Genomic DNA, 18,414 nt, shown 5'->3' with positions numbered 1-18,414 from the left:
GGCAGAGTATCCCACAGGCAGCTGCTTTGATTTTTAGCCTCATAAATTTTAGCAAGTATAGCTGGTCTAATATGACCTTCTGCAATCCAAGATTCATGAAGTTTACAGGAAATATAAAGAAATCTTGCTATTTCATAAAAAAGCCATGATGAAACACAAGACAAACAGTGTCTAATAGTGTTTAATAAGCACTAACATGCTCACAAAAAGCTGGATCAAATCCCTCTTTCTTTGTACACATCTAACTTTCCCTCCTTTGTCACAGAACAGCAAAACTTGCTTATCTACAGGGAGCCACTATTTCCTCTAAAAAACCTGTGAGCAATGATAGAACATCCTTCAAATCTACCATCTGTATGCTTGGTTATATTTCTATTCTCTGTAGAAAAAAGTTATTAAAAACTATTTGATATAAAAGCTTCTTTCAGTATTATGACCTTAGACTACAACTTTTATTTTAAATATTGTATGTCTACTCTCCCCACATTTTTTGTCACTTGTTTACTGTACATTCCTTTTATTTTGAACTGTACAGAAATTGTGAAGATTCATCCACCTCAGTTTCATTAGTTAGTACCACTTTTCAGCTTCCATACATCAGCATGCAGAAAATAGGACTGTACAAGAACTCCAGGAGGACAGCAATTGCTTTGATCTACTTTAAGAAAAATCTGGCCTGAGAGTCTTCTGCATCTATACAGTCTTTTACCACATCACTTCTTTCTTACTGCCTGTCCATATTTGTCTGTGGTTCCCTCTCACAGTCATTCTGTATGACTTCTGTCTCTTGCCTTGTGACCACTGTGCTTTGCCACCATAACATCTGAGGTCTGAAAAACATAACCAGAGTATAAGCTTATTCGATAGATATTTAGAATGTCAGAACAATAACTATTATCTACTTCTGAAGTCTACAGAGTATGTTACCAAGTCTACAGAGAGTATTAACATGGAGAGAGAGAACGGTGCAAAAAAGTGGACTGTTTCACCTTGGCCACAACAACCCCCAGCAGCGCTACAGGCTTGGGTAGGAGTGACTGGAGACCTGCCAGTCAGAGAGGGACCTGGGGGGGTGATTGACAGCTGGCTGAACAGGAGCCAGCAGTACACCCAGGTGGGCAAGAAGGCCAATGGCATCCTGGCTTGTATCAGCACTAGCATGGCCAGCTGGGACAGGGAAGGGATCTTACCCCTGTGCTCGGCACTGGTGAGGCCGCACCTCAATGACTGTGTTCAGTTTTGAGCCCCTCACTACAAAAAGGACATTGAATGACTCGAGCGTGTCCAGAGAAGGGCAACGGAGCTGGTGCAGGGTCTGGAGCACAGGTCTGACGGGGAGTGGCTGAGGGAACTGGGGGGGTTTAGTCTGGAGAAGAGGAGGCTGAGGGGAGACCTCCTGGCCCTCTGCAACTCCCTGAAAGGAGGGTGCAGAGAGGGGGGATGTCTCTTTAACGAAGGAACAAGCACCAGGACAAGAGGGAATGGCCTCAAGCTGCGCCAGGGCAGGGTCAGACTGGCTCTTAGGAAGCATTTCTTTGCAGAAGGGGTTGTTGGGCGTTGGAAGGGGCTGCCCAGGGCAGGGGGGGAGTCCCCATCGCTGGAGGGGTTGAAGAGTCGGGCTGACCCAGCGCTGAGGGATCTGGTGGAGTTGAGAGTGGTCAATGTGAGGTTCATGGTTGGACTTGAGGGTCTTCAAGGTCTTTTCCAACCTCGATGATTCTCTGATTCTGTGATTATTTCCACGCTCGCAAACAGGCTCTTTGTGAAAGTCATGAGTAGTCCATGGCAACCACCAGTGCAAACCACTATAAAGCCCTCTCTTCAGTTGCTGCTAAATTTTTCAAACTCTCAGTTTGGCCTGTTGATTTTCCATGCTAAGTGTCTGTAACTGAAAGGGGAAGGAGAACAAGAGGAAGGGAAAGAGGATAGAGCTATGGGACATGGAAGAAGACTTAGAGAATCCAGAGAAGAAGACAGAATGGAGGAATGTAACAATATAAAGTATAAAAGTTATCATTAAGTTAGAAGCCATTACCTGCATTTCTGTATATAAAGTACAAACAATATATTCAAGATGAGTCCATAAGGGAGTGTAATAAATTCATACATACAGACTGAAACATACAGAGTTACCAAATCAAACGTCTATTAAATATGAATCAAATACTGAATAAAGCAAATACAGAAATCCTACCCATAGGTAAGTGCTGTTGCTGAAAGTGATTCCTCTTTAGAAGATGTCCTCCACGATTCCTCATGCTTAGATTCACTGTTTCCTAGTTCTCCCATTAGCCAGTCAGGTAAGCAGTCTGGGCTGCTACTCTGAGCTCTTGTTGAATTTGGCTCATCAAAATAAATTGACTATAATGAAAATAAATGCAAAATTAACATTAGAACATATTTATACAAATATATTCTTTACACCATTAACATTGTTCTTGTGAGAATATCCAAACTATAAACACTCTTTTTCCAAGGAAGTCAGTGAGGTGTGCAAATATATTACCTCCCAATCCATGGAAATTAGTATAACAGGCAACAGTGTAAATGTTTTCTAGTACTTCTTTCAGTATGGGTAATTTTAGTATAAATTAGGACTGTTATCTCACTACTGCTGATGCCAATGATTGACAGAGTATATTCAGGTCTTCAGAAAACAAACTCCAAGCTTAACAATATCTATGTGAAATACTGTTATCTCTTCTTTCATAGAAAGATAGACTACTATAATCTCCTCAGACTACTAATGTCACCTCATTTAAGCACATTTTCCTTTCACAAGAACTATCTGCTGATTAAGACAAAATATAGCCTCGAGTCTTTTACTACATCTTTTCAAAGAATTAGACAAAAATTATCTTTCTGTTCCTTCAGAACACCTATTTTTATAAGCTTTCTTAGAACCTGAATTTTTGGGTCTCATAAAAGGTTTCACCCATTGAAAGATTTTTCTCAACACCAATTACAAGATACACAACATAAATGGCTGTCTTTACTACATGTAAATCCACTCAATTCAGATTTATTTTTCACATTCATGCCCAATCAAAGACTTGAAAGTATTTTCAGAATATATCTAAGCAAGTTTGTCTGATAAAGAAGTTACACCCACCATGTATGAAGGTAAAGTTTTCAGTATTCCTGGTTCTGGTTTATGTGTAAAAGGACCTTCCAGCACACCTCGCTTTAGCATGTGGAGTAGAAGTTTTGCATATAGGTTCCGATTCTTCCTTCCCTCTATTCCTGTGCCTGCTCCCGAGGGTTCACATAGTTTTTTAATCCACAATGCACATCTTTGTCGTTCTAAAAATATAGATATGCATAATCAATCTACAGTTTCAGAGCAAATCAAACGCATAAAAAAACAGAAGCCATTACCGGTCACCAGTTTTGTAGACATTTCCCTTCCATCCAAAAGTTTAAATCAAAACAAACAAACCAACCCAAATGACCGAACCAAAGGAATCAATCTCTAGTAAGTACAGAACACGTAAGTCACCAGGAATTCTGAACTCACTGCAAGAGCTGCCATTAACTATAACATACAGCTTCCATGAGCGTTAGTATTTTAAAGACACAATAAATCTTCATTAATTTTAAAAATATCTATTTACACAACCTTTGCTACCAGATGATGAAATTATTCATTTAATTAAACATTTATGAAGCGAGGTCTTAATTTGTAGGGTTCCTGTCTTTAATAACCAGTTTGTTCTAATCATTAGATTTATAAAACATCATCTATTAATTGATGTTTATATTACTATACATTCCTAAGACAAATTTTAAAAACCTTATGACTAAAAAATATTTGCAATTTTATAAGTGCAGTCTCAAAACCAATGCCTTTTAGAAGCTTTTAGTTTCTACTGAATTATTTTTTTTAAATAAAAACGTCAACGTATTTATGCAAAAGCACATTCACATCACCAGGACAGATAAGCTCAAACAATAGAAATTGGTACCTAAAAAAATCCAATTTTAGAAGTTGTACAACCCTCCCCCTCAAAACAATGCCTTGAAACATCATACATTAAGTGACTGGGTAAATGAAATGATACAAGTACACATAATAATTATCAGTTACCTAGAACTTTGTTATTGCATTTCTCTATATGCACATTTTACCATATTTACCTGACCTATGCTGTAGTTTTAGAACATGAGGCTTCATATCCACCACACAGTGGTCAAATTCTGCATCCAGATTTTCCCATATTTCCTCTTCACCATTCATTCTGAAAGAACACAAAGTAATCTGCAAAATTATTCCCATTGAAGTAGAAAAGATCAAATACTACTACACATTAGTCTCTGGTCATCTTAGGCCATGCAATAACATGCGCTGGAACTATATGGAAAATAAAAGTAAATATTTTATTATGTTCAAATAAACATAAACATATGAGTGATTCTTTGCAAACAACAGACATTCAGTGTAATCTACAAGAATGTGTCTGGTTAGCTTTGGAAATAAACAAGTCAACCACACAGAAATGTATTCAGTTACACACAATTTGTATATTACACCTAAAGGCATTTGTGTCATAGCTGCATTCATAAATTTTTCTTCCTTAGAATTAGTTTTTTGTTTGGGGTTTTTGTTAAGAAGAGGGGACAAAAGGAGCATGAACAGCAAATTGACCTGCAAGTTAAAGGTTACAGAACCAACAAATGTTGTCAGAACTGTTTTTTAAGAGAGTACTGAAAAGACAGCCAAACGAGCTCTTCATCCAAGGTCATCTGTCAGTAGTTTCCCAGCTTTTTGTACATTTTTTTTGGTACGTTTGAGCTTGCAAATTAGCACGTCTTTGCCAACTTGAGCACGTCTTTGCCAACCGCCCGCCCGCCGAAGCCGTCAGGGCCGTTCCCCGCGGACAAGCCCCGTTCCCCCCGCCAGGCCCAGGCCCGGCCGTACCCCCCCGGGGCACCCGGGCCCCAGCGCCCGGCCCGAGCTCCGCCCGCGTCCCCCACAAGACGAAGACAAGCCGCTGCCCCCCTTCCCTTTGGGGTGCCTCACCGCCCCGCTTGCCAGGAGCCCCACCATTTACCACAGCGAATCACCCCGACCCCAGGATGAAGTTCGCGGGATTTGATGCCACAAACCGGCCCCGCGCCCCCGGCCAGGCGCCCCTCGGCCCCTCTCCCCGCACCGCCCCCGGGACACGCCGCCCCCTTTACCTCGCTCCCCCCGCAGCGCCCGCGCCCGGCTCCGAGGAAAGGCCCCGCGCAGCGCCGGCCCTGCCGAGCGGCCAACGGTTCAAACCGGCCCCACCCCCCTCCCGGCGGCCCCCGCCGGCTGCCGGCCCCGCGCGTTTCCGTTTCCGCGGGCCCGCCGGGGCCCGGCCCGGGGCGAGAAACCTCAGGCGGGCGCTGGCCGGTGGCCGGGCGCCGCCGCCTCAAGCCCTGAGGGGTGGGGAGGGGGTGGCTGAGTGGGGGGGGTTAGTCCTGCCCAGAAGCCGGTACAGAAAAAAACTCTTGGGCTTGAGAGAGTAAAACGGAGCCTTGGCGGTGGTCCCGTTACACCGCAAAAGCCCAATCACAGCCTGCGCTCGTTAATTACTGACCGCAGTGATTAACGTCACCTCGCGCACGGTCCGTGGCGGCTGTCCCGGCCGGGCCCGCCGCACCAAACACCGCAATTGTGGCAACACCCAACGCGCTGCCACCCAAACACACACGTACATAGATAAATATTTATTTATACACTCACTCGTGCATGCACATCGGAAACTTGAACAGGGCCCAGCGGAGCCTGAGGGAACACCAGGGCAGAAACGGGAGATGCCAGAAATTTAATGAGGGTGGTTTGGGGCCTGGTTACCCGGGGATAGACCCGGTGGTTCGGCACCGCGGGAGAGCCTGGCCCGGAGAAGTGAGGGTGCAGAAACAGCAGGAGATGGCTCTGGGTTGTCTGGGATGTGTTTCTTTGTTTTAATTGCTGCTAGTTGGATATCGGCTATATCTAGTTTTGTATCTTCATTGTGATCGGTATTTGAGGGGAAAAAAAAGCTTCCACTCAAAGCTCAGTGAAAAATATTTGTCACTCGGACATCAAAGGTCAATAAATCAGAAGTAGCTTTTGACTCAGAGCAATGTTTTTGTAGCTCCTGAGTGGGTGCCAGAAACATGAGCTGTTAAAATGAGACTGAAATTGCAGGTCCAGGCTGAATACTTGCAGAGTCAATTTTATCTGCAGTTTCTGAGCATTTCTAAGGGAAATTTGTTCAAGTATATCCTTGTAGGTAACAGTGTGATTTTGAGTTCACTTTAAAACATTTAATGTCATAGAATCATAGAATGGGTTGGGCTGGAAGGGACCTTAAGGATCATCTAGTTCCAACCCCCTGCCATGGGCAGGGACACCTTCTGCTCGACCAGATTGCTCAAAGCCCCAGATACATAATTTGCTTGATATTGCTCATGTTTCATGAGTTGTCCTATCCCAAGGACGGAGAATATGAGGGGGTGTTGTGGAATAGAAAATTGTAAAAGTGAATGCCTGATATTTCTACAAAAAAGACACAGTTTACACTTTGTTTTGTAGCCATGTAGTTACACATGTCGTTTTTTAGCCACGTCAAGAAAATCAGCAATTAATCCAAAAGAATTAGAGAAATCTCCCAGTCCTTTCAGCTCTTCAGACTCTTCCAGAGCGAGTGAAATGATTGTGTGTGTGAGTGTGATCCCAAATAAAACATCTGACCTCTTTGATTCATTTTCTTCTCTTTCCCTAAAATCTGTCACTGGCCTTACTGTGTGTATAGCGTCTAAAGTGCTTTTATCTCAAACGAGTAAACTCTTCAGCTCTTCTAAGCTTGATTCACATGCATATATACATCAAACAAGAATTTCTTAAATGTACAGTAGAAAATTGGCTGTTTTCTTTGATTTCTCAGCTAATCTTCAGCAGAAATGATTCTGCGTTGGGGCTCATCCGATGATAGCTGTGACAGCTACATGGGTTGCCTGCTCAGGTTGCACATTGCTCCTTAAATCAACATTCGCATAGAAGCAGTGTATTTAATCCAGGGTGGAATCTCATGAGTCAGTTACAAAGATTATTTATTATCTTTAAATACCAAATTTAAAATAATTGTTATTTAGTACACGTTTGAAGATATGACTATTAATCTGTTTTAAAATAGTGGTAGATTCTTGCAAAACAATAAGACTACTGGATGGCTGACTTGCTCAAACAGCTGAGCTTGCCGAACTTTTCACCTCTGAATTCCCACTTCAGATACCCAGATTTGTCATGGGAATTTTGTAATCATTTGTCCAGGTTAGTGCAAATCACAGGAGGCAGACAAGAGTTTTGTTAGTTGGTAGAATATGGAAGGCTGAATGGACTTAATAACGTGACTCTTTCCAGGTAGGTTTCTCAAGGGCAGCACATCACCATATTGGCCAGGTGATATGGCGAGAGGTTTGAATTTCCGTCCAGCTTTGCAAATCTGCTTTTTGGAAATTGAAAAGGGTTGGAATTTCTGAGCCAACTTTTTTGTATGTTGGTATCATTGATTTGTATCTGCACGTTGCCTTCAGGTTTGAATATGTCTCTGCCGTGCTCATCACAAAATACTTTGAAAAACTGAATTTGCTGGTATATGGTGAAAAAGAACATGAGGCGGAGCAGAACAAATGAAATTGGAACCAGCACTCCAGGAAAAATTTCCTGAGGGAATAGATCCAGTTTCTGGGTCTGCTTACCAATGCAGAGCAGGGTGGCCAGAGGGGTCGAAGCCTACCTGCATTGATTTGACAATTTCATAACTTCTGTCCAGAAAAAGAAAAAAAACTCTAAAGTTCAAGAAATGACAAAGCTGCAGCCTGGACATGATGAGTACTGATATGCACTGACCCTCCTGAGGAAATCACTATAGATACACCATTACAGAACACATAGATATTCCAACCAGAATACAGAACAAATTCCCAATTTGAATTGTAAAAAAATGTTCATTTAAGTAAAACACATTCAGTACTTTTTTTTTTTTTTTTCATCTCATTTTACCACGTTCTCTTATCTCTGTAACTGTCTTAGCAGGTTGCCACAAGTAACATGAGCACAGCTTAAGGCATTCTTTCAAACATCTTGGGGGGAAAAAAAAAAAAAAAAAAAAAGGCAGGTTTCAGTCATTCGTACCTTTGGAACACCTCTAGTTGCAATACATTATTTTTCAGACCTTCTAAGCGAACCTTTCATGTCTGAAAAGTTGTGATTCACAAACACCTCACTACTTCAAAGACTTACCAGGTCACAGATTTTTTCTCCCTCTTCTTGCTTCAGGAGACTAGATAATAAATTCAGCGTATGAACATTGGCTCCTAAGGGTGATTCTTTCAAGTATTCAAATACTGCATATCCAGCTAGGAAGCCAGCTGATGTGATCAGTTGTTATCTTGCTGCATGGGTAAGTAGAACTGGGAAAATTCGCTTAGAAAAATCTGAATGTTCCTGGGGCAACTGCTTTTGTGCAAAATACAAATCATTTCAGGGAAAAGTAGCATTTCTGTGACGGTGAATGCTAACTTTACTTACACCAGCTTCACAGTGTTTTGCTGTGGAAGACAAGTTAATATTAAACTGTGCTTGGTATCTCAGCTACCGTCCTGAACATCCCGATCCCAGAGATGTAGCCACACAACATGTAGACTAGATTGCCAAACAGATTGGTTCCTGCCAGCTGATCTGTGTCGGTGCTAAAGCTAGTTATGAACATCATGGCCTATAAGTCAAATGTCATTCAAGGATCCTGTTTAAACATGTCAGGAACCAAAACGCAGTGCACGTTCTACCAATGAAATACCCTCTTCAGTTGCTAGCCTGAATTTGTCTATCTCTACATGAGAGAATTAAATTGCTGATGAGTACAAAGTATTAAATATTTAATAATAGCTGCCTCAATCTCTCAATCTCTCCTTAAAAATAGGAAGTATAAGAACAAATTATATCAGTCATACTATTAAAATATTCATGTGCAGCCTTCAAAAGAAAAAAAAGATAATAAGAGTATGTTCCGAGTTTTTTAGTGGTAGATGTTACATCTTACAAGCAGTTTGTTCTTAATGTTAAATGGTCCTTTTAAAAAGTTCTACAGTAGCTTGCTTATTGTGCAGCTTACTTCTGCTTTTAATCACAGAGAAGGCTGTTATACTTGAGCAGGAACCACATACAACTCATTACAATTTATTTTAAGTATATAATAAACATTTCTCTATCGCTTTCTAGTATGTTGAAATTATAATTTTTTTTTCTGAATGGAAATAGACATAAGCACAAAAATTGCCAGACAGGATCATTCCAGTGAACTACCTGTATCATAAATCAAATTGAAAGTGTGATTTACTTCAAAGCTGCTCAATGACCAGAAATCATTACTATTGCTCAATGGTGTACAGTTCTCTTTTTTTTTTTTTTTAAGAAAAGGAATCAGTTACATTGCATAATGTTGAAACAGTGGTAAAAATTAACAGTTGTTTAAAACAACAGGTGAAGCTAGAATCTTGAAAACATAAATAGTCTTATTAACTTTAACATTTTTTTTAGAAGTGCAGAAGAACCCTTTATCTGATGCTATTGACATTTAAACCATGGTTGGATACTTGGCTTCTAAACTTATTTGGAAATCAGTCTTTTACTTACGTAAATTCTCGAAAATCCTAGGCTGATGACCCTCTGTCTGTCTATAATTAAAGGTCCACTCCCTGTCACAGGGGAGCAGTAATGGAATCAGAACCCAGCTAATTACTAATGAGGAAGGCCTTTCTGTATAAATCAGTTAAGAGCTAAAGGATCTGATTGATGATTAGGTAATATTAAATAAGAATGCACTATTGACTCAAAATTACTTTATTGTAAAGGGACTGCTATTGAGAAAGTAATTTACAGTTGCATAAATGTTGGAAATATGGAAAGAGAAGTAGTCTTGCAGGAATTTTGAAGAAAGCAGAGGAAAGACAATGAAAGTTAATTGCTGAAATAATGTGTCACAGCTTGTGAAAGAGGCTGGTAGGGATGGTGGTTGGGAAAACAGCTGAGATTTCATTCGCAGAGAGTCTGGAGTTCGCCTGGAAATCTACACTCACGGTACCTAAGTTTTCCTCTTACATGTAATGTTTTATCTCAGTAAGGCAGAAATTTAGTACTGTTTTACTTCTCTGATTCATGCTTCATCTTCACATGGTTTCATGTCTGATGGGTCCTTCTTCACAAGACTTGAAAAAAAGCCACGTTCTGTTGAAAACAGGTTAAGAACTTGTGTTGAATTCTTGAAATATGATAGCTGAAAATAATGTCTCATGGACCCTGCTAGGTGAGCAATCAATCTTTGCATCATTGTAAAACCACTAGAAGAAATACTCTATTTAATTCTTTTAGTGAAAGCTAAGCTACATCCATCAGAAGCCAAACCAAATATGAGGAAAGATGTTTTCATCATGCATAGGCTGTTTTTTTCTTCACTTACAAATGAAAATAAAACTTAGAAGGCATATTCTGTGCAAGGAATATTGATAAAATAAATGCAAAGAATTTCTTCTTGCTAACAGACTTCAGTATTTAGTCTGTTTATTCTAAAAACCTGTGTGTCTGTGAACCAGTTCCTCCAGTAGCAATTGCACCCTACAGCTGTCAGGTGCTTTTTAACACTCTTGATCCAAAGTCAGACCAGTGTGTTACCAATCAGCATAATGTGGGACTAATTCACCAGGACAGGAGTGAATACATCGGGTTCTCATGCTGCAGCAGTGTTCAGGCTCTTTTCCCCTGTACAAGATGTTGATCCAAGGATTCATGAAATCCCAGAATACTTTATGTATGGCCTTTTCTTTGGGCTAGGCCACTGCTAAATAGCACCTTCTAAGAACAGAACAGGGATTAAAGCAGGGCTCTGACTTAACCAAAAGAAAAGTCTTGCTGTGTATTCTCTCCTTCTCTCAGACCGTTTCTTCCTAAATACCCAGTAACATCAGTACAAGGCAGATGAATTAGCCAGTCAAATAGGGCTCGAAGATAAATTATGACATTGCCCCCCCCACTAAAGTACTTGTTATTCCACCAACAGAAGCTGTTTCGTGTTTAGTCTAGCTCGTACCTTTGAAACAGGCGGGCAGAGTAAGGTTGCCATCCACACACGGAACAGCTACGGTATAGGCACAGGATTTTTCTTTGTTCTTGCAGAAGAAGGATATAGTTTCACCATGCTGAATGCCTTCCTTAAGGTCATTCTGAACTCTTTTCTTCTCGCCATTGTATAACACTACAGCTTTCTTAGCTGGTATTTTACATGGTCCTGTAAAACAATCCAGTTATCAGCAACACATAAGGGTAATTAAAACTCTGTTTTGAAAAGTGAGTAGGTTAGATCCCATCAGAAATCTGTATAAGTGACATTTGGGTATGAAAAATAATGTGTCCCACTCATATATAGGACTCCTGCTGGTATTACAATGTTGAAGAAATTCAGATCCCGAAGTATGGGGTGAAAAGTTTCCAGGGAAAATCCAGAAAATTAACTAAATAGGAAGAGTAGAGGAAGTACTCAGACAAGATAAAGTTATGTGGCTGATTATTGAAGTAAATCCAGATACATCATGTCACACAGTGTTGAATGTTGGGAGTGGTCTTAGATTATTAGGGCCTTGAAATTACTGTTTTGGTTTTCTTTTGAGGACAGCTCTTGCACAAAGGTGTAATAGCTCCCTAACAATCCGAGCAGTGGTCTGTTAGGAAAAGTCAATTCGATCCATGGTTTCTAACAGACAGCGTGTGTATACCTTTACAGGTTGGCTTTGTGGACCAGTTTCCAGTCTTTTCACATCGGGAATGCTTAGGTCCATCCAGCACGTAGCTGGACTGGCAGCCGAAGCTGACGCTTTCATTGTAGTGATATGTTCTACGAACAGCAAACTCTATGAATCCATTTTCTATTCCTGTTGGAGTGGGGCAAGTGACAACTGCGGGACAAAAACAAAACCAAAGCTTTACCAATGTTGTGGTTCTAAAAGACATGCTATATACTTTGAAAAAGACATAAACTTCCATGGTGGTTCATTTCAGCCTCTTGCGCAGGAAAACATAGCCAGAGGAAAGATAGTTCAAAAACTCACAATAAATAAATATCACTGGTTTTAAATACACATCTATTGCAATCTTTGGTTATATCAAAAAACTGAAACCAGTGACGTTTTCAGGACTAAGGGTAAGGTTGTCTGTTTCTTAGATTAATCCTAGCACTTAATAGAATAAAATGTTCGCTGCACTCTGGAGGCCAGGCTCTGATTCCCCTCCGTGAACTACATTTAACAGACCCTGTTTATATAACCTTTATATCCGCAGCAAATACTTTGTCAATCCCATGTTGTGTGCAATCTTGTTAGCAATCACCTTGCATTCACATGTCTGACTTTCAGAATAATTCTACTGTATGTTTGCAATAACAATTGTAAAAAAATTATTAAGGTTGTTCATATATTTTTATATATATAATTCTAGGGAATATTTTTAGGTGTTGATAAAAGTTACTTACCCTTGCACTCTGGAATGCTGCTCCAGTTCCCGTTGGCCGTACAGGTAGCTGTCTCGTTCCCAATAAGTGCAAGAGGAGGTACACATTCAAAAGTAATTGTGTCCAGGAAATTAGAAATATTTCCAGCTGTTAAGCGACGGTAAGAAAGGACTCCAAATTCAGGAATTGAGGGAGGTGCACAGGTCACCGCTAGAAAAGCACAGTGTTCATAGAAATGAAAGCTTAAAGATCAAATTATTACTAGAATCACAGGAGCAATATGCTTATAACCAAATTAACCCACACAGCCCTTTATGGAAGCATAGCTAACAAAACAAAATGTTCAGATTAAAAGTCTCAGGAGCCTTAGAGTATGTCATTTGTGATTTTTGCTATATTTTTATGCAGTGTATTGCTTTTTCAGTAGTGTTTATTCAGGACAGGTTATATCAAAAAATAACAGTTGCAAAGGCATGACAATATCCTCTTTTTATACACAGGGAGAATGAATTTGAGTAGATAAGCATCTTACCTTCAGCTGTAAATAGCATCCCTGATCCTGGCCTTGTGTACAGACCTTTAAACTGTATTTCTCTAAAGCTAGAATCCACACATCTAAAACCAAACTTACAGGGTTCTTCTTGATTTTTCCTAACCATTTTTTGCACGGCACTCTAGGAGGCCTCTGCATAAGAGTATCTGGAATTCTGAACAACGTAAAGGAATCTTTCTGTTATAAGAATAAGGATAGAGTAGTTCTGTAGCATTTAAACACATACGTTGACACTGTGGAAAAGTTCCACTCCATTTTCCATCTGCCATACATTGGCTTGTTCTTGTCCCAACAAGGTTGTAACTGAAAACAAAAAGACCTGATTATCAGAAAGCTTAACAAACATGGTGAAGAATCGAGTTGTTCTTTGCAGGGAAGGTTACCATTTCTCATAAACAGACTTAAGAGTCCGCTTCTGAAATCTTTCTCTAGTTCTAGCACTTACTGATCTCAAAGGAAGTTTAGATTCAGATATAAAAAATTGTTAGTATTCAAGTATTGCAAGTATCCAGATAAAAGGCTTGATACAACAAGATGTTTTGCTGTTTCAACTGTATATTCTATCTTACGTATCAGTTTCTACAACTGATTAATACTGTGGATATATGTAAGTAGTGAGCATTGATGTATGATTGCTAATGTAAATGTTATGGTTTCTGGGGAAGAGTTCCTAGCTAATTATGGCAATTAGGATCAAACTATTGCAGGTAACTCAGCACTCTTAAGAACTAAAGTTACTGAGGTGCATTCTTTTTATTTTAATGCCAAATCGTCCAATTTAATTTCCATATGTACTCTAAATGCTCCTCTCCCATCCTCTGTACTTATATTATTAGCACTTACTCTGAGTTTTAAAGAAATGTTCATCATGTATCTATCATTTCAATATCACACAGCTGGAAACCAGTAAATTATAATGAGCAAAAGTAAATCAAGTCTCATTGCTACATTTGGTGTCATAGTTGAATTTATTTGTTCCTCATCTTGCTTCTGTTTGGTGGAAGAAGGAAGTAGCTGAGGTTGTTGATATTCTTCAGTAAACTCTAGGCTATGTTTCACTTATGACCTTCCCAGGTAAGGACTAATTATTAATTAATTACCCAAGTAAAATGAACTGTATGTTACTATCAAATATTTCCCTCCATTTACCATAACTATCTTTCTTTCTTTAAATGCATCCACATTTCTAAAGCTAGCAAGTAGCCTTGAGTAAAAGTACATTTGTTCCAGGGACCAAATTAGGATTAACCTCATGTTTTCATTTATTGAGCTTGGAAAGGCATAGAAACAAAATTTTCAGTCTCTAGAGCCTAACAGCATAGCAACTTAGATGGAGATTATCTTCTCTCTGCTGTAGGATTTCATCTCATGATGTAATAAGAGGATTTAAAAAACAGGGGAAAGCAGTCCAGAATAAATCTTTGCATAAAATCTCTGATATTTTGTTGGTTTTCATATCTGTAAGACATTGCTTTGGAGTAGCAAAACTCCAGGATGTTATAGCCAAGACTGAACAGAGGAGGATCACTAGATAGACTTTTTTTTTCTTCCCAGTTTCTGAAGGGAGGGTGGGGTTTCATGTGCAGTTTTCTAAGTTCCCTGGCTTGCAATACTGCAGCAGGGGATACTAGAATGTAATATTGTGATTTGGGTTACTTGTTTAACAGCATCAGGAAAGAAATGCTTACCCTGGTTCACATGAAAAACTTAAAGAACTCTGATAGTGGGCGTCTAGAAAATCAACTTTTCCATGGTTCAGGGGTCCAGGAGTGGGACATCTCTTTGCTATTAATTAAAGATAAAAAAAAGGATAATATTATTTCATGAGGCATGAAGCTAGAATAATGGAAACAAGTTGCTCATAAAGGGGTCCTGGTGTCTTTCATGTTTCTCTAGTCTGTGGACTACATATCATAAATCTAGCTATTTTACATTTCTATCAAAATATAGTATTTTCAAAGTCTTTGTGATTAAATAATTTTTAACATTTGATTGTCTGAGGAAAATAACTTCTGTGCAATGAAATGATAAAAATGGGCAATGAGGGACACAATAAATACAGTGTATGTCATTGGAGTATAAGCACTGCTGGGCTGAGTCAGATTAAGGTTCACCTCATCCGAGTCCAATCTCCATCACCATCCGGGAGCAGAGGCTGAAGGGAAAGTGTGGGATGTGTGTGGGAAGACCCTTCCCCTGTTACCTGCCCCTCTTCTCCCCCACACCCCGTTGTCTTCCGACAAGTAAGGGAAGAACAACTGGACAACGGAAGCGTATCAGTTTAAATACATCAGATTCCTCGCGTGGACTATAAAATACCCTTTCCAGATCAACGCATGGCATAAAATCTAGGAGTAGGATTTACTTTCTTTTACTTACGTAGGCATAAGAGCGTATTGAGGGGCCACCTGCCCGTCGGGAGGCAGGTGTACTTCCGCTGGCCGTTATTGGGGATGAACCCGGGCCTACAGGTATATTCGATTTGCTCACCCACTTCATACACGTTTTTGTTTACATCAATTGTGGCGAATAGCACTTCTGGGGGCCTGGAACAGACTGGAGGGAAGGAGACACTAGAAGAAATTGGGCAGAAAACTGGAGTTGTTTTTATTTCTCAACTGGAAGCACAGGTTTCTGTCTGACCATCAGCTATAGTGTGCTCCTGCACTGAGCTAAACTGTCCTTCTGTAATCTATAGGTACGTAATTCACTGAGGCAGCTGATGGCTGCTGTAAGCATTAGCCAGAAAAAAATGTGTTCTTCCTCTTCTCGGCAGCTCTGTCGATGGCCCCAGTTAGATTTTGTGTCACATTTTTTTACTGAAATTTACTTCTGCTTCAGAATGGATCTATGAAGGTATTCTGCACAGCGAGTCAATGATGGTAAATTATCTTGAACAAAAGAGGGTGAGAGGGACTTAGAAGCAAGCTAATGCATTTCAGTTTTAATCTAAATTAGTTTGGTGGGGTCAGCCTGAAATGGGATTATTTTTTTTTTAAATTAAATTCCTTTTTCTCTGGTTTCCCCGATTTTTCTGTTCAGTGGGGCAAACGCTCTGTTACATGAGACAGTTCTGATTCCAAAACAGCTTTAACATGTTGACAGCGTGAGCAACTCATCACCCAGAGAGTGAGAACAGGAGGGGAGCAGCGAGGGAGGAACGGAGGGTGCAGACTGTACTCCTGCAAAGAACATGGAGAGAGGCTCCTGCTGAGATTGTGGGGAGAGAACAGAGGGACATGAAGCTCATGCTGTAGAAAAGAATGGCAAACAGAGGGAAAGAGTACATTAAATAGTGCCCAGAGCTCTTGGCGTAGGGGAAGAGAGGAGACAAGCAAGGCCAGAGCCGGGCCAGGGAGCCCCTGCGGTGGAGGGGAAAGCGAGGAGAGCAGGGAGCTGGGCAGAGGGGCGCAGCGAGGTTGAGTGCTGGCACACGCAGTGCTCCCCGCCATGCAGGCAACCTGGCTTCCACACCTTCAGTCAGGATTCCTTCTATTTTCCTCCATTTTATACTTTTGTATACAGCAATTCACCCCACCGTAGGAAGAGATGGAGGAAGAAATGGAAGGGGAAAAGAAGAGAGGAAATAGCTGTCAGAAAAAATTCCCCTCCAAAACACTTGAGCAGAATTGTCTGAAGGCTTTAAAATCCTGTTGCTTTCTCCAGCTTCCCTCATTCCCACTTCAGGGTTGCCCTTAGAAAGTGGAAGGTGCTTACCTTTTCCTGCAAGAGCACAGTGGCTCAGAGCTACTATGCACGCGAACAGTGCCGGGAGGAACATTGCTGCCAGCCCACGAGCTTCCCAAATGACCCTCGGTCTAGTGTTTCTCCCCTTAAAAATAAAGGCATCCGCAAAAGGATGGTTACATATTAACTCTTTGTATTTTTTCCCATCCCAGTAAACAGAAAATAAAAGGTTCCTTGTCTTGCTTGTAATAAAGGATGAAACAACCATCACATGTTGCATTTGTACATAATGCAGGAATTCAAATAGTGATCTCTGCTGAAAACGTCTCCGGTTGTTTCTGCAGAGCATCTCCTGGTGGGACTGACGTTTCTGAAAAAACAATATTATCTTCTTAGCATCTTTAGAGGATGAGGGTATTTGGAATATGATATTGGCTCAAATAATAGAACTGTCACTAAGAAGCTTTTGTTTATCACTGGAGCGTGTACATTTCCCTGTACCAAAGAGTCCGATAATTATAACAAAATCTTTTGAAGATGAAATGATTAGTGTTGGAGTGACATTGGTATTGTCATACACCTCCAGTGTTGATACCAACTTCATGCCAGTTCACACTAGATGATGATCTGGCCTGAAACTTCAGGCTTCAGGGGCCAGTTTGATCAGATTCATGTCGTCAATAAGCATCTTCTGATTAACAGACAACTAAAAGCATCAGAGAGAGGGCTCACAGCACCAGTGCTGCAGGAAGAGTGAAATAATGACTCTGGCCTGCTTATTTGTGATGAGGGGGCCAAACTGAAATCATATTTTTGGGTGGTATAAAAACATGTTTTGGCGCTGCGAGTTGGGGTCATCAAGTCAAAACTCCACAGATACCAGCTGCGGTTCTGATCACTGCAGTTCTAATTCAGCAGACTTTAACTGCAGGAGCATCTGAAGTGCAACCAAAATAACATTTGTGTAATCATTGTTCCACAGTTTGGAGTTTCTAATCTAAGTATCCTCCTCCCCTGCTGACTCACAGCCTGTGAGGGGGAGTGAGGGACATTTGAAGCTCTAACGAGAAGCTAGGTTATGTCAAACTCTTGCTGCTGTGATCTTAAATAGTTTGTTTATTTTTGTTTTGTAAAGTTTCTCTGTTTGCATTTAAAACAGAAATTTTAGACACAACATTAAACAATTAGGAACATGTTTTTCTTCTCAGAAAGAAAATGCTGTGAATGTCCTGCTCAAAATATTTACCAAATACACAGTGCCAAAGGGCAAAGTACCACTGCTAAATCAACAGAAGAAAAAAATTGACTTCATTTTCTGTATTTACATCTGATTATTTTTCCATTTGGCACAGCCTGCTTCTTCCTCTTCTCTTTCTCTACAAAATTTCACAGGTATCTTTTCCCTTCCCAACACACTGCAATGCTCTAATGAACTTTCTTGCCTCTGGTTTAAATCCTTCCTTAGATCTGCTGGCTATTTGATTACGTTCTTTCCTGTGTTTAAAATGGCACAGGAATAGATGGGCACAATTTTATCCATTTCAGTGCTGACCATATGAGCACTGCTCACTGTGCTCAGCAGATGGCAGAATGTACTCTACCATATATAATACAGATATAAACTTGAACTGAAAAGTTTGCTATACTACTTTAAGAAGATGA

The 18,414-nt window shown here is 40.4% G+C and overlaps 2 protein-coding genes across 10 annotated transcripts in view; both read right to left on the bottom strand.

Moving 5' to 3' along the window:
• The window catches only part of CEP112 (centrosomal protein 112), a 177,610-nt gene extending 167,924 nt beyond the window's left edge, over positions 1–9,686 (bottom strand). For 2 of the 9 annotated variants that reach the window (XM_074847008.1, XM_074847011.1), the window contains exons 1-4: positions 5,182–5,281; positions 4,138–4,238; positions 3,113–3,303; positions 2,195–2,361 (exon numbers count right to left, since the gene is read on the bottom strand). In XM_074847008.1, coding sequence (XP_074703109.1) covers positions 2,195–2,361; positions 3,113–3,303; positions 4,138–4,237 — 458 coding nt within the window. In that variant the 5' untranslated portion in view covers position 4,238; positions 5,182–5,281. Of the gene's footprint in view, positions 1–791; positions 831–2,194; positions 2,362–3,112; positions 3,304–4,137; positions 4,239–5,181; positions 5,282–5,567; positions 5,637–8,257 lie in introns of those variants that run through there. The other 7 variants (XM_074847017.1, XM_074847007.1, XM_074847009.1 and 4 more) reach the window with 7 other exon arrangements.
• A 154-nt stretch (positions 9,687–9,840) lies between these two features.
• On the bottom strand, positions 9,841–16,896 carry APOH (apolipoprotein H). Its single transcript, XM_074847018.1, has 8 exons — positions 16,783–16,896; positions 15,445–15,621; positions 14,754–14,850; positions 13,292–13,368; positions 12,534–12,722; positions 11,782–11,961; positions 11,100–11,297; positions 9,841–10,240 (listed from the first exon to the last, which is right to left on the bottom strand). The coding sequence occupies exons 1-8, from the start codon at positions 16,844–16,846 to the stop codon at positions 10,170–10,172; spliced, it is 1,053 nt and encodes a 350-aa protein (XP_074703119.1). The 5' UTR covers positions 16,847–16,896; the 3' UTR covers positions 9,841–10,169.
• Positions 16,897–18,414: the final 1,518 nt, after the last annotated feature.

The sequence above is a fragment of the Strix aluco genome, chromosome 21 (assembly GCF_031877795.1).
Source record: "Strix aluco isolate bStrAlu1 chromosome 21, bStrAlu1.hap1, whole genome shotgun sequence".
Taxonomy (NCBI): domain Eukaryota; kingdom Metazoa; phylum Chordata; class Aves; order Strigiformes; family Strigidae; genus Strix; species Strix aluco.
The sequence above is the reverse complement of the archived record's forward strand: the minus strand, read 5'-3'. Positions and strand labels throughout refer to the sequence as shown.